Source organism: Cimex lectularius, unplaced genomic scaffold (assembly GCF_000648675.2).
Source record: "Cimex lectularius strain Harlan isolate CLEC.00 unplaced genomic scaffold, Clec_2.1 scaffold50, whole genome shotgun sequence".
NCBI classification, from domain to species: Eukaryota; Metazoa; Arthropoda; class Insecta; order Hemiptera; family Cimicidae; genus Cimex; species Cimex lectularius.
In genome coordinates this window covers 1618109-1634482 of record NW_019392716.1, presented here as the reverse complement: position 1 = coordinate 1634482, position 16374 = coordinate 1618109, and the positions used below count along the sequence as shown (strand labels likewise).

At 34.8% G+C, this 16374-nt stretch overlaps 1 protein-coding gene and 1 long non-coding RNA gene across 4 annotated transcripts in view; one reads left to right on the top strand and one right to left on the bottom strand.

Moving 5' to 3' along the window:
* The window catches only part of LOC106664239 (adenomatous polyposis coli protein-like), a 66048-nt gene extending 51917 nt beyond the window's left edge, over positions 1 to 14131 (bottom strand). For all 3 annotated transcript variants that reach the window (XM_024226545.1, XM_014389755.2, XM_014389756.2), the window contains exons 1-3: positions 13994 to 14131; positions 13859 to 13916; positions 10759 to 10807 (exon numbers count right to left, since the gene is read on the bottom strand). In XM_024226545.1, the coding sequence (XP_024082313.1) occupies positions 10759 to 10807; positions 13859 to 13916; positions 13994 to 14111 (225 nt within the window). In that variant the 5' untranslated portion in view covers positions 14112 to 14131. The remainder of the gene's footprint in view (positions 1 to 10758; positions 10808 to 13858; positions 13917 to 13993) is intronic.
* LOC112126759 lies at positions 11032 to 14847 on the top strand. Its single transcript, XR_002910207.1, has 3 exons — positions 11032 to 11249; positions 13826 to 14396; positions 14483 to 14847. It is a non-coding gene; the product is annotated as an uncharacterized LOC112126759 (long non-coding RNA).
* Positions 14848 to 16374: the final 1527 nt, after the last annotated feature.

Sequence of the window (16374 nt, the reverse complement as noted above, 5' to 3'; positions counted from 1 at the left end):
TATAACAAACTAAGCCAAAATTATATATATTTATGTAACTAATGAAAGGAAACTTTCTCAAAGTTTTAATGGTATCGCATGATATTGATAGCATTTTCCGCCCAACGTGACATTCATTGAAGAAAATGAAGCACGGAGGGCCGTGAAAACGGTCACGAAACTTGTCTCCCAAGTCAGACTTTCGCCTAGGAGTTCCGACTGTCGAGACTTCGAGGGCCGGCCTATTAAGAAAAGAATTCGTGAAGTTCAGCGAAGGTCGTACGTCTGCGGATGCGATGCGGATCGATGTGGGCCATACGATGGAAATGAGAAAAGCCGGAGCGATTTTTGACCGACACAATAGGCCTCACCGGGCTAACGTTAACAGCCACGAAGCTATTAATCTTTGACGGATGCAAGGACATCTTAAAAAAAATTCATAGTCCAAACGATTAGGATTCATTAACGAAATAATAATAACCACGCATTGGTGAGCATTAATAAAAGCCAACTATTATCATGTACAAAAAGAACTTCTTACAATATCTGGGATGTTTTACGTACCAAAGAACCCCTTTGTCCCAGGAGTCAAAGTTCCCGTGGGAAAATCCAAAAGACGCTTATAAAATCATCAATTTATTGTTGTACCGCCAACCGGTGAAATGAAGTGGACCAATCATCTTTGAAAAACTGAGGGAAAACAAAAACAAAAGAATTTCAAATAAAATTGGATTATACTAATATCACTTGGAAGGACGGAGCTGCGTATAGTGAGAATAAAAGGGATGCACCTTGACAGTCATCACCCGATTCAAGTATGCTTGGCCACACGTACTGAATCTTCTCTCAGGTATTTATAAACTGTATAACTAATATCCAAAACGAAATTACAAGTACAAAGTAACGCTAAATGTTAAGAGAAAATAAGTCTAGTGTTAACACGATCGGCATTCTTGCCACATTTACAACGCCAAGGTTACAACCTAAGTAGGCAAATATTTGTTGACGCATCATTAGAACCTAACGACAGCTTTGCCACGCTGGTATGCCAGGGCCATATGTTTTGCCGCATAATATAACCTAGGTAAACTTCTTCGTTCCTCTATAAGGTTATTGATTACCAAGGGCAACATTTTTGCTGAATCATAAAGTACAATATTTTTTGACGAAGAATGACGTATAACCTAGGGAGTCGTAAGGTATAACTAACCTAGGATAACATTTTTGTCACGTCTCAGGGGATAGCCTAGGATAATATTTTTGCCACACTCCAAGGTAAAGCCTGCCTAAGATATTTGATAGGGTACAAGGTATACTCAAAGATATTGTTTGGCCGCGTCACGAGGTATAGGCTAGGACATTTTTGCCACGTTCCAAGGTATAGCCTGCCTAAGATATTTGAGAGGGTACAAAGTATACTCAAAGATATTGTTTGCCCGCGTCACGAGGTATAGGCTAGGACATTTTTGCAACACTCCAAGGTATAGCCTGCCTAAGATATTTGAGAGGGTACAAGGTATACTCAAAGATAGTTTGGCCGCGTCACGAGGTATAGGCTAGGACATTTTTGCCACGTTCCAAGGTATAGCCTGCCTAAGATTTTTGAGAGGGTACAAAGTATACTCAAAGATATTGTTTGCCCGCGTCACGAAGTATAGGCTAGGACATTTTTGCCACATTCCAAGGTATAGACTGCCTAAGATTTTTGAGACGGTACAAGGTATACTCAAAGATATTGTTTGGCCGCGCCAAAAGGTATAGCCTAGGATAATATTTTTGCCACGTTTCAAGGTACAGCTTGGCCACGTAACAAGGTAGGGTAATATTTTACCATGTTACAAGGTATAACCTAGGGTAATATTTCCACTTTGTTTTTTTATGGTTAAACCAAAAAGCAAAAAACATCAATAGAAATCTAGAAAAACAAATAATTAAATGTCTTATTTGATTAAACTAGGGTTATCTTAGGCCACGGAGCAAGGTATAATATTGATGACCGAGCTTGGACAATTTAGTTAATTATTATTATTTATTGTTGCATCATAAGTACAACATCTTTCGCCTTGTTATCAAAAGGATGATATTTCCGCGTCAGAAACGTATGAAAGAAAAGAGAATTCTTGAACCCTCCATTAAGCGTTCAAGAGAAAATAGACCATCATACCAATGATGTCATTCCTTACAAGTACACAAGTCAATTCTCCCTATTGACCAAAATATTTCTTTAGAAACTGACTTATGATTTTCCCGTGGAGGGTCCTCTGGAATTGGGTCGACATTTTATAGATAAGAACTCTGGAAACAAGGCGATTTCCAATATGACGCCTCATCGGGCAAATTACATGGGCAAAGGGAGAGGTCGAAGTGAAAGATAAGGTCAGAAATACTGATATTTTCACCTTCGACCTTTAACAAGGACCTAAAGGTCTTTTCCTAAAGATACGAATACGTTAAAATAATATACCATACGAATTGTTAAAAACCAGAGTAGTATTCACCTAACAACAAACTAATTCCAACAGACGCTGGAAATATTTCAATGCGGGCCTCGTTGAATATTTGTAACCCGCATCTTCATTGGGAAAAATGAACAAGTTTATAAATTCGAATTACGAACCCGCCCAAAGATATTGAATTACGAAAACCTCGTGTAAACGTTGTTCCAATTTATTGTTTTTAATTCGGGAAAGGATCTATTTCAGGCTGGGATTATTTCCCTGGGTTATTTTTAACAAAAACAAAACAAATTGAGAACGTGGACTTTTGAGCCCTTCCTCAAACCTATCACAAAAGGCACATGTTCTATCAAGAAGAAACGGATGTTTAATAATTGAAAATAAAAAAAAATCTGAGGGCCTAGCGAATCTTTAGCCCAATCGCCTTTTCTTTCAGAGAATGTTCTTAAGAAAAATCAAACGGTCTGAAATTCACGTCATTTTTTTATTATTTCATCGCAAGGTTATGTTTGGAACCAAAAATTGGCCCTGCTTTCCGTAAAATAAAATTTAGTACTACACGAGAAATTTGAACTTTGCGTTAAAAAAATAGGTCAAAAAGTATTCCCAATTAAAATATTTAAGTTCTATATGGTGGAACCGTGCCATCCGGCCAGATATAAAAATTTTCAGTCATTTTTAGAAACAAGGAAAAACAAATGTAAGACAAGTTTTTTAACCAGTTTCAAAAGCAAGTTGATGATGATAAAACATAAAGAAATAATATAAAATTTGCAAACGAGCTAAAAATTTTTGTTATTTTATTGATTTTTTTACAGATAGGTTTTTGTCGGTCAATTTAGTTAAATACACATTCCTCCTTGGAGAAATGTACTGTCAATATTTATTAGTTGTTAAGGAAGACGGAAAAGAAGAGTATTCCTCTAAATCGATCCTTAGATTAGCCGGCGATGCTGACCGTCATCATATAAGGTCAAATGAATCATCGCGATTATTGATTTCTTCGGTAACGCTTCCGTGCATTGTCCCCGGCTCTTCGGGAAACGGAAGTAGTCATTGGTCAAATCTTCACCATAAAGTTGAAACATTGTAAACGTAGTGTGTTTACAAACTGTCTCGATGCCCGATTTGTATTTCTCAAAGAAAGGTTCGACAATAAAAAGAAATTTAAAAGCCAAAGGTCATCGGTACCGACAAAGGACCAATTCTTAACAATTGTGCACATGGAAGAGCAAATCGTCCAACAACATCCGCTTAGATAATTCTTGATTTTAAAAGAACCACCAAAACAGATACATAATTAATGTAAACAGAATGAGACATATGTTGAGAAATTCCACTTAAGTTCGCACTTTGGACAATGTTGTTTCTTGCCAGAAAACCTAGTTAGAACGCCTCTCTAAATATTTCTATCACCAAATAAGATGAAAACCGATCATATGGTTTTTGCTCGAAAAAATGGCCAACTTTGGAAATGCATATTTTCTCAGTCTTTTAAGTCACAGACCTGCGCTAGGTCTCATTTTTAGAAAATGTTACGATACGTAGACCTACTGTTTCAATACGTTATTTGAGTCCAAACTGCCTCAACTCTTGTAAAATGGGATGGTATGGTTTGGTATGGTAATGAGGATACTAGGAAGAGGGGTTTAAGCCTCCAAGCACTGCAGCCTTCTGGCTTATTGTACCTTTTCTTAGCAGTATCAGGTCATTGATTGTCGCTACTAAAATTTCATTCCCTAGATTTTTTCGAATATTAGGTTAAATCTCCATTGAGCCGTTGCTTCGCATTTGAAAATAATATGGGTGGCTGTTTCCTCCTCCTCATTACCTAATCTGCAGATGAGATCATTGTTGTATAAGCCCATGTAACGCAGATGTTTTCTCAGATGCCAGTGACGGGTTAGGAGTCCTATAAATTCGTTCATTCCTTGTGAGCCCAGGCAAAGTCCGACCATCAAACCTTGTGCCAGGGGTAACCAATGATGGAGGCAAATTTCCCCCTTACCTTCCTATACCTTTCCTTTCCTAATTTTCCTTCCTTACCCCCCTCTGCTTTGGCAGAGGCTTCCTGAGTTGCTGAACCCACACCCCTCAGGCAACGGGTGCATCGGGGGTTCGTACAGACTCCCGGGTGGGCGATCAGTCCCACCTTAAAAATAATATTCAATTAATTAAGGTTTTAAGTTGAGATAAAAAAGTCAGTGTCACGAGCGGAATTCGAAGTCACGATAGCTCAACTGGTAGAGAAGCGGTGTATCAAGCCGAAGGTCATGGGTTCGAATCCCACTCGTGACACTGACTTTTTTATCTCAACTTAAAACCTTAATTAATTGAATGTTATTAATTGGTCAAGCGGACCACGAAAAATAGTGAACTTAAAAATAATATTGAACCACGGGAGTAGAGTATCCAAGCGGCTATACTAATTGAGGTTGGACTCGTGGTTTGTAAATTAATTGTACCTTAGCTGGAGGATACCGGCCAACCGGAGCCGGAATAGAGTGCCTTCTGGTGAAAGCCTTTCAGCCATACTTTTTCAAGGCATGAATGGATGTGCCCTTTTTAGGGCAATTCTGATCGCTAGCCAAGGGATGTGTCAAGTCCATGCATGTAAAATCTTCCTGGTGTTCTCTTTGACATTGGGCGTCTGAGAAGTCCCCCCGGGTATACGTCCGGACGTTAAAGATCCTCATGGGTCTCAACATCCATGAGTAAGGATGGGAAATCTGACCGGTTAGTAGTCCTACCACTCCTCTGAGTTTAGCCCTCTCCACTTGCAGCAGTGATTTTGGTACCCGTAGTGAGGGTTGTTTCATCATAAGTTTGCTATTTCTAGCACCGGTAGAGTTTATCCACTTCTCCTTTTGTTTTGTTGGGATCCATTCTGCGATGGAGAATTCTACATTTGTTTTGGTTATCTCAAGTAAAGGTTCGGGGTCTATGTATTTATGGTCTTGCAGATCCTCCTCTGGCCAGTGAGTTTGCTTTCTCGTTTCCCAAAATTCCCCTGTGCCCTGGCTCCCAGGATATCAGGTTGCTGTGATTTAGGTTTTGGAGATTTTGGATGCATTCACTGACTACTTTTGATGTGATTTTTTACGGGAAGTAAAAGTTGAATTTACGTTATGAGGCAAACAAGTGGTTATCGACAGCAGAAGAATTCCGCATCTCAAAGTCAAAGTAAGAAAAACTACGAATTGTCGCTTCCCTGTTAACCTTTTTGAGAAAGTCCTAAGAACGAAAGGTGTGAAGGTAAAATTTGCGAAAATATGACGATTCAAAATTTATGTATTCTTGAAAATCGGAAAAGAGTGTGATCGATTTTTCCATGAGTACGTAAAAATACACTTTTTTTGCCCAAAAATCGGGAATAACTCGAAAACGGTTGAGAAATCGGACAAAGTGAAAGGTGACCAATTGAATGCTTATTGAAAATTCCTACCGTTTGCTCTACGGGGCCGTTAACGAGCGATTTCCTGGTTCCACAGCTCAATTTAAATTTTTCTTAAAAAACGCAAAAATTAACATGTACCCCCTTTAATTCACTGATGAATGACTGAAGCTAGAAATTTTTTTAAAATTTTGTTCAGCGTAAAGTTGTCCAAAAACTGAGACCTAGAGCAAGTCTATGACTTAAAAGGTTGAGAAAATATGCATTTCCAATGTGGGCCATTCTTTCATGTAAAAACCAGGTGGTCGGCTTTATTTTTATGAGCAGTGTATGTGCAGAGAAACACAAATTCAGTGAAGAAAGAACAAAACTAGTCAATATTATTAATGCGAAAGATAAAGAAATGATCTAACTCAAGGATCTACTCGACTGGAATTGTAGGACAACTAAAGATGCTTCCATCCAATCATTTTTTTGAAACCAGGGTTCGCAACAGCAGAGGTCATATAAACCCTCAGGGTGCTGGTGTTTTTGAAAAAAAAGCACATTTGTAAGTATGTCGGGTTCGAATGCAGGGGCGCTGGATTCGAACCCGGGACCTTTACCTTACAGCAATGAGCGCCATGTCAACGCCTACCAATCATTTGTTCCATCACAAATTTGTACCGCGTCAACTCAGTCAAATTTAAGCTCTTTTAATTCGGGCCACTGACTAGATTAAACTCCTTCATGGCCAAATCTCACCATTTTTAAAGCAATTGGAGATACAACAACCTTATAATGGCCAATTACTGTCCGAAATAAGGAAACTATCTGAAAAGGGATCCTTACGATTCGATGGGAATTTTACAAATTTAATGTTATTATTATTCAATTAATTAATCTTTATGTAAGGCAATGGTTGAGATAAAAAAGACAGTGTCACGACCGGGTTTCGAACCCACGACCTTCGGCTAAATATGCCGTTGCTCTAAAGAGATTTAACCACATACTCACCCTACCTTTATAATTTCTAAGTATATTTTTTTGTCATTTTAACCTCGTCGCTCGTATTGTAATTTAAGTTTTACGAGGCCCAAATTTCATCCTTAATTCTTACTGTATACAACTTATACAACAAAGTACAATATTTCTTGTAACATCACGAGGTATTTATTTATGGCGATATTCTGGCCGCACAAGGTTTAAGTTGATGACTTGGTCTCCAAGGAAAACTATCTTAATTAGAAATTACGCACTTGTCATATAATTGATTGAGAAAATGATTTCTTTCGCTAATACTTTCCGAAATTAATTTTAATATGGCAGAACTGCAGAAGGGTCTTTTGCCATATAAAGTTTACTATTACTAGTTATTTTGAAAACTATACGATATTTAATGAAATTGTTCTTAAAGAAAAAAGTCTAAAAATTAACTTGAATCTGCGAGTCTAATTTGGCTTTTTCTATTAAACTCCTCGTTTATTTGAATTTTTGTCAGCTCGACTTCGGAAGAGATTCACAAATATAAATGTACCGCTTAACTAATTCGGCAAAAATAGAAATCGCTAACATAACTCAAGTTCAAATGAATGGGAAACTAAAACTGCGATTTGACAAGAATATTCGTTGGCCTGTCGTGGGATATTTTAAATTAATAGCTTATTTCTGCTTTCCTTTGCCTTCTTTGCATTCCAGGAACAAATATACACTAAAACCTGGCACAACCACTTCATCGTCCATTAGGTAAAGATATTCAATTCCTTTTACCAAAACAATTGAATTTTTTTTTAGTAATACCAATTTAATAATTGTGCTGTCCTATCTTGCCAACAAAACAAAATTAATTAATTTGATGGTAAGGTGTATCACAAAGTGCAATATTTTATCATAGAAACATGTCATGAGTTATAACTTATGGTAACGTCTTTGCCACGACCCAAAGAATCACCAGACATTTTTACCAGTGACTTTTTTTCCTTTTAGAGCTTGGTCGCGCTCATTTCGGTCTGTCAGACCTGTTTCGTTTGTGTTTGTTCTACAAAAACAATGGAGAACCTAGTTACATGTTCATCACCCAGCAGACCTAAAGAAGAAATCTATTGTTTTAAAATTTATTTTTACTATTTTGACAACCAAAAAGAACAATTTAAAAATCAATATAGCAATGATAAGATCAAACCAACCTTCTTACTGTTTATTGGTTCAAAATATATGTCTCTAAGTATATTTCATAAATACATTGAATAGATAATCCAATTTATAATATACAAGCACACGAAGAATGTCCGGTCTTTGTTATAAATAGTAACATAAAAAAAAGGTCAGCTTCCATGAAATAAATGGATGAAACGCTGCGAATAACTAGCGATTTAAAAATTGGGTTTTGTGGAATTATCCTAGAAAACTAAGTGAATTTGAACAAAACTGAATTATGAAAGAAGGCAACTTTAGAAATTAGATCGATTAGACCTAATTTTACCCAAACAATCTGAGTCAATTTAATTCTCAAGTTGATCAATATTTCTTCAACGAGAAAACATTCATCTCCTCCCTAAACCTCAGCCTAATAATTTATCTAGTTAGAAATCTATTCATGGCGCATCTAGTGATTTATCTATAAACAGTTACAAACCTTTACTAAACCTGAACTAATCGCTCACTAGGAAATTAACTAAATATTTGCCTTACCGTATTTATTTTTTAAGCCAATAAACACCACTGGGATTTGTGTCAATAACAGACGACAAATAAAACTATCTAATTTACGTAATAAATAGTAGGCACAAGAAACTTTCATTTTCGCCTGTCAAAAACATTATTACAAGAGTAAAATTATTAAAATTTGAGGGGGGTTTACATTAAAAAGTGGTTAAATATTTTTAAGTTTTAAAGGGGCACCCGACAGCTTGGTCATTTCAGCCCCGAGCGAATGCTTAATATTACAACACACATTGCATATGCATTCTCACAAATACATACATTCACACCTATAGACATTGCATTCATTCTATTTGGTAGATGGAGTACTCATTATTCCTCCTTCGACCTGCATACAATAACTAACTAATTTAATTGGGGTCGAAGGGGTACTTTTATAAATATTCCACCCAATGAATAGCATCCCCATACCCAAGTCACGTGCACAGCTCGAGGGGCGATGGGGATGCTATTCCATGATCAGCCCCTCCCCATTCACTCTAATCAATACACTCACTCGTACAAAACAAATATTTCGAAGGCTATATACAATAAAAAAATTCTCAATTTCCCTAAAAAGCGGAACAGGGGACTCTGAAACTCGTTCCGTGTCCGAGAACTATTTTTAAACCGGCGGCGTGCCTACACGCTCTCTATATGGAGCCAAGGCATGACACCATTATGTAGGACACATCGAGCAACCTTTCTCTGCGTAAGGGGCACCTGCGCGGCCTTTGGCTACGTACTATTATTGAATCAAATATAATTATCAAATTTTAAACTTAATTGGGTAAAGTATGCGTTTTCTAGATTGTGACCAAGATGGTAGGAGTCGATCACACTACAAATAATTTTTAATCCTATTTTGTACGCATCAGAAGGAAAAAAAATCAAATTCAATGGAATAAATTGATGTTTCTAATTTAAAAACACAATCTATACAATTTTAGGCTTTAATTGTTATTATGTAAATCTATTGAGTGGGATTAAAGGGTAGGTTGATAATTTATTTCATTATTTATTCTTTTATTACATTCCCTGATCGAAGGATTGATTTTTTGAAAAGAAAAGTTTAAATTAAAAAAAGTCATTTTTCAATACAGGGATAAATACAAAACATATTACTAGTTTACATTTGGATTTATTTAAGGTCAAATTAGCACATGTATGTATATATACATATACATATACAGAGTTAGGCCTATCACACCTCACAGTACACCGGCAATTCCAGCTTTTGTAATTTACAATAAATTCCCACCAGGCCTCGAGAAACACCTACACTCCACATAAATATATAACTAAAATAATTGAGGGTCGATGGGGACTTAATATTCCACTCTCACACTACACATTCACACCAACAAATGCTCTGCACCTGCTAGAAACACAAAACCATTACAATGTACAATGAAACAACCCTATTTTGTCCTAAACTCAGGGACCCCCATATATTCGCTGCTGTACTCAAGCACGATTCTCATTTTGGATGGCAATCGGATAAATTGATCCATAAACGGGTGAGGAAGACCCTTCTTCGACGATTCAAATCCTCTAAGGCTCACCTTTCGAAAGTTCTCTTGATACTAGTTTTTAGTAAATATATTACTATTACAATTTATTTCAACTGAAAATTAAAAATGATGCTTAAGTAAATCACCCCAAATAACAATTTTGTAGGGTTTTTAAAAGTTTATTTCATTTAAGGCCACTTGAAATATAGATCATTCTGTAAACGAAAATGACTCGACAGATTGAAAAAAGAAACTCCAATTAATCACAATACATTGATAATATTCTTAATTCTAAGATCATTGTTATTTTGATAATAAATATTTAAATATTGTCATTCATTTGGTTTATACATTATATGAACCTCATTTTTAACGGTGATAATGTTTTAATATTAAATCATCTTAATGGTAATATTATATTTAACTCATACTACCCAACATAGGAGGCTTAAAATTTTAGAAATGTTATAAACATCAATAAAAATGAAACTTGTTACTTTTTATTGATTAAAAGTAAAAATATGTTGAACGGTGGAGTGCATGCGGGGTTGACAACTTTCATGGTAGACGGCACTATACCAAGAGGGAAGCCCGTTACGTTATTGAACAGTCTGAATCATGCCGACAACCCGGCTGTTCATGATAAATTAATAACCATTTGCTACTGGACTATTTTTTTAGATCAATTTTGTCAGAAATCGTGAGCCAACTATTTAATTAAAGAGTTTTCACTTGCCTTATTGGGCTGTGGTGTGGAGGTTCTGCTGGGATCCAGGGCAGAAAAGCTAAAACACAAATTAATAAGTCAATATCGTAACAAAACTAATCCAATTTAACTATTGGATATAAAAGGGGAAAACTTTAACACATGGATAATATAATAATACAACCAGATTTAGAAGTGTTCAAATAAATAAAACCAGCCCTTCATTTGTTTATACAGAAAACAGACTGAAAACTAATTCAATCATTCTTTTATTAGCATTTTTTGATTCAAAATATACCCTATCAAATTATAAGGACCTGAATATTTTTTACAGACTGGTATAATGCTTGTAGTAATGCACTCAAATTCAAATGACGGATTTTAAAATTTATTTTCTAATTTAAAATTCATTTGAATACATATTGCAATTAGGAACACTACAGTTTATAGTCCACAGAGGTTAATTAACACGAAACATGAAATAAATGCAGCTGTCGTCCACCAGCAAAAAATTATGTGAGGTAAAAATTCAGACTGCAATGCAAAATATTTGTTGTTTTGAAAAACTTGAACACAGAATGTATATCTTATTTTTAAAAATGTTGTGTTTTACTATAACTAGTCTAATTTCCTAAAGCCCGAACATTTCATCAATGAATGTTTATCAATTTAAAAACTTGCTTTTAATACCAATATTGAAGTTTGTGTGCAGTACAAATTTAAATTTTGGAGACTTCCTGGAATAGACAGTTCGTAAGTTCTAAATATATTTTTCAAAAAATTTAAACAAAGCTGTATATATTGGAATTAATTCTATCTTTGTAGTTTCAGAGCTAAACCAATCACGAATATGGCCCCAAAGATTTGTAATTCGCATTTTGATTCAGGCAAATTTCAGGCTGAGTGGTTTCAGTTAAGTCAAATGTCAAGTGTGAGGCTAAAAATAAGTAGAAATTGGTGTTTTTTTTTTTAAATTCACATCCATATAAATTTCAGGCCGTGCAGTTTCTGCTAAGTCAAATGCTGTTAAGTGTTAGGATAAAAATAAACAAAAACACCCAGATAAATGTTGTCAAGTGTGATGATAAAACTAAACGAAAAGTTTTTTAAAAATTTATATCCAGATGATAAAACTTAACAGAAATTGGTGGTTTTTAAATTTAGATCCAGGGCAAATCGTGTGGTTTCGGCTAAGACAAATGTCAAGTGTGATGATAAAACTAAACAAATTTTATTTAAAATAATTATATCCAGAATAAATTTCAGTCGGTGCAGTTTCAGATAAGTCAAATGTTGTCAGTGTGATGATAAAACTAAGGAAAAAAAATCTATATCCAGATAATAAATTTTAGGTGTGTGGTTTCAGCTAAGACTAATGTTGTCAAGTGTGAAAACTAAACAAAAGTTGTTGGATTTTTATTTATATCCATATAATAAATTTCAAGCTGTGCGGTTTCAGCTAAGTCAATTGTTGTCAAGTGTGATGACAAAACTAAACAAAAAAAAATTATATTTATATCTAGATAATAAATTTTAGGTTGTGTGGTTTCACCTAAGTCAAATGTTGTCAAGTGTGATGATAAAACTAAACAAAAATTATTGGTTTTTTATTTACATCCAGATAATAAATTTCAGGCTGTGCGGTTTCAGCAAATCAAATGTGAGGATAAAACTAAATAGAAATTGGTGTTTTTTATTTACAAACACTCTGGATCAAGCTAAGGTCTTGAAGAAAAAAGCAAATTAGTTGTTACAGCCAAGCTTTCAACCTATTATTAGGAGGGGGGGTCCCCAGGGTAAAACATTCTTAAATATGTCTACAGATTGATTATTAGTCTGAAGCCCAAACAGTTCATGAGTGCTTGGCAACATTAGGACTAAATTGGTCTTCAAAGAAATTTGAGATCTGTAATAAACTTAAATAAATTAATTTGTAAACATATTTATGATTGTTTTCCACTGATGATGACATTAAAATAGGTTGAAGCCTGACAGTAACATCTGAATTAGCTTTTTCTTCTGTGTGTGTAAAAGTGTTTGGGAAAAAAAACACCATTTCAGTTTAACTTTATCCTTACACTTGACAACATTTGACTTAGCTGAATCCACAGTATTAAATTTGATATTTGTTAGTGAAAAAGTGGTCGATACTTCTAATATTTTTTTATTTAGATTTCAGGCTGTGTGGTTTTTTCCTAAGGGTGAGAATACAACTAAACTAAAATAAATCATGTTTTTATTTCTAAACGGGAAAATTTAATAAAATCAGGCTTAATTCCAGTGGTTACAGCCGAGTGTAAGATGTAAAAAGAGTGACCAGGCAGACCTGAACAGACATCTTAGGTTCATTTGGTTAATATTTTAGTCCACTTAAATGTTTGGTGGTTAAAGAGATAAAAATGCTTGGACTTTGCTGAAAACGCACAGCCTGAAATTTATTCTGGATATAAATATTTAAAACAAAAATTTGTTTAGTTTTATCATCACACTTGGCAACATTTGACTTAGCTGAATTCGCAAAGTCTGAAATTTGATCCAGTGTTTGTGAGTGAAAGTGTTCGATACTTCTAACATTTTTTTAATTTACATACAGGCAAAATTTTAGGCTGTGTGGTTTCACCCAAATGAAATGCATGAAAAGGAATGTCAAATTAGGTGAATATAGCTAAACAAAATATATGATTCTTGCAAATTGCAGACTGTTTTTGTCTGCTATGTCAAAGTGTGAGGGAGGCTAGATATAAGCAAAACAAAAATGATTCTTTTCAATTCTGGCATCTTCAGGCTGTGTGGTTTTTATCTAAGTGAAATGCCAAAGTGTGAGAATAGAAGTAACCAAAAATAAATCATGTTTTTATTTCTAAACGGGAAAATTTAATAAAATCAGGCTTAATTCCAGTGGTTTCAGCCGAGTGTAAAGTAAAAACAGTGTCCAGGGAGACCGTAACAGACATCTTAGGTTCATTTGGTTAATATTTTAGTCCACTTAAATGTTTGGTGGTTAAAGAGAGAAAAATGTTTGAAGTTTATAATAGATTTCCCTCGCTTTGCATCCATTTCAAATACAAATTTTAAATGGTCTGAATATTTATTTTAGCCCGTACGAAACAAATTTCGGGGAGATATTTACCCTTCGGTCCTGGGTTTAAAAGACCATTCGGATCCTAAGGAAGGGTTCATCTGCCTCTCTGAAACAAAACGGGACGGATTAAAGAACGATTAAGCGAGAGACCGTCTGGAAAGAATGGAAAAACCGCCGGATTACCATTTTCGTTATGGTCGAGAAGGGGAGCGTCTATCTGTCTCTGCAGCTGTCTCGTCTCGTGTGTCAACGATCTCACTCGGTTCAGAAGCTCCTCATAGCTCGAGACTGGTAGAGTCATACCGAACCCGCCCTCTCAGTAACATCTAACTTAAAAGTACGTCTTTTTCCGAGGGGACGAAATTTGAATAAATAACCGGCGCCCGTATTCGGATTACGGAGCAGTGGTCGACGAGGCGCCGGCGGACGTCTCTCCTGTCGCGAGACTTCAATAAACACGAAACCACCGTAGACAGTTTACCACACAGTTATGCCGAAGAGTTTACCTACCAAAACAGGGTGATCCACTGGAAGAAGACCACACTTGGCCCAGGTTCGCCAACCTACCGACTTTCACCAAATTACAGTAACAAATATACTCTGATTTACTTTAAAAACCTTTTTTCTTGGATATAAACCTATAAATCTAATCTTAATTTTATCGAATTATAGACATGCCATACCTAACGAACAATAAAGACGCCCCCTCCTAAAAGGAATAATGAATTGGACCATTCAAAAAGCTAAGCTATCCACAATGGTCTTTGACATCCAAAGGTTTATTTATTTTTCATTTTGTCCTCATACATACATAATTTATGAATTTTACATTTTTTCTGGAGTATAAACGTACATATTTCTTGAGTTTGCTTGTCATTACAATTTTTTTTGGACCATGCAGGATAGCGTTATGCCAGATCCTTTCATGGAGGTAATTGTTCTGCATTTTATAAAACATTTGTTCAAATTTGGTATAAAGCTTTAATCTACATTATATTTTGTGGTTGACATAATTTAATAAAATGGCAATTAAAACTAGTTTATATACATAGCCGGTACTGGGAATTCTCATGTAGGTAAATAGATTAATTCGTATTTGAACAATTTAAAATCAATTTCTTTTATCATTATGTTCATTCTTTTTTTATAACAATTTTGTTTAGACTAGTTCAGTAATAAATTATATAATTCGGAAAAATTATTTATTAATACTATTCCTCTAAACCAGTTGTTCCCAAAGTGGTCCCTACGATTTGGGGTTCTCTGACCAACGTCAGGGGGTCCGCGCAAGGTTAAATAATATAATATAAATAATAATATAAATCGCATAAATAATATAATATAAATAAAATAATATAATATAAATAATAATATAAAATAATATAATATAAAACAGAAGTACTTTGGTTATCGAAAAGTGCATGTTTAAATTGATTTTATGTGCTCTTTGATTCAGATTGGAATTCTTGGAACGCAAAGACAATGATTTTCGACACAATTTAATTAACTCAAAAAATGACATATAACAGATTTAAATTTGCCAAATTTAATGAAACTAATTTGAAACTACAAGGTGACCAATTAAATTTAATCCAAACTAAAAGCGTAATATCTGCATTTGTTGCAAAAAAAATTTCTGTACAAACAAAACTCGGGAAGAGGAGAATGTTCTGGTTCCAAATCTTTTGAAGTTGCAAATTAGAGATGAAGATTTGCTTCCTTATTTTCAACACTTAACGGAACCAAAAATTTGAAGACATTCTTCACTTGGATATTCCCAACTGGGTGTTCAACCCTTTTGCGCGTGGACAAACTCAGTTCTCAAACAGATGAATCCATACTAATATAGGAGCAGCTTGTTGAAATATCCACAAATGACGAACTTAAAACAATGTTTGAACAAGGATACCACAAATTCTGGTTACAAAAACAGACCTCAATTTTATATCCTGCATTATGGGTTATTGTACAGAAGTTGTTAAATGTTTTTCTGTCTTCTTATTTGGTAGAACATGGATTCAGTGCCGTTATGAACTACATCACACAAAAAAAAAAGAAACCGACTAGAAATTAGTGCTCGTGGGGATTTGCGGTTGCTACTCACAAACATTGAGCCGGACCTATGTATATACACTCATATTATCTCATCACGTTCATCCAAGTCATTAAATTTCTATATTTTAATTTAAACAAAAGTAATTAACATTATAATTTATATATATTTATTTATAATTTCAATAATACTTCTTCAACAAAATGTTTTCACTTGGGGGTCCATGGGCAATTTTTGTCTGTAAATAGGGGTCTTGGGTCAAAAAAGTTTGGGGACCACTGCTCTAAACAATGGTGAGTTTTGGCTAATAGTTTTTTTGATCAATGGTAATTTTATTCTATAAACGGTCCCTCTAGTAACACAAGGGTTCTGTAGAATTAAATGCCTTATCAAGAAAACCATTCAATTATAATTATTTAAAAAAGAGCTAATTGAAAAAAAAAAGTAAACAAAAGAAGATAAACCCAAAGCTGTTCTATGGTACCCAGATGGTTTAAAGGTGAGAAATAGT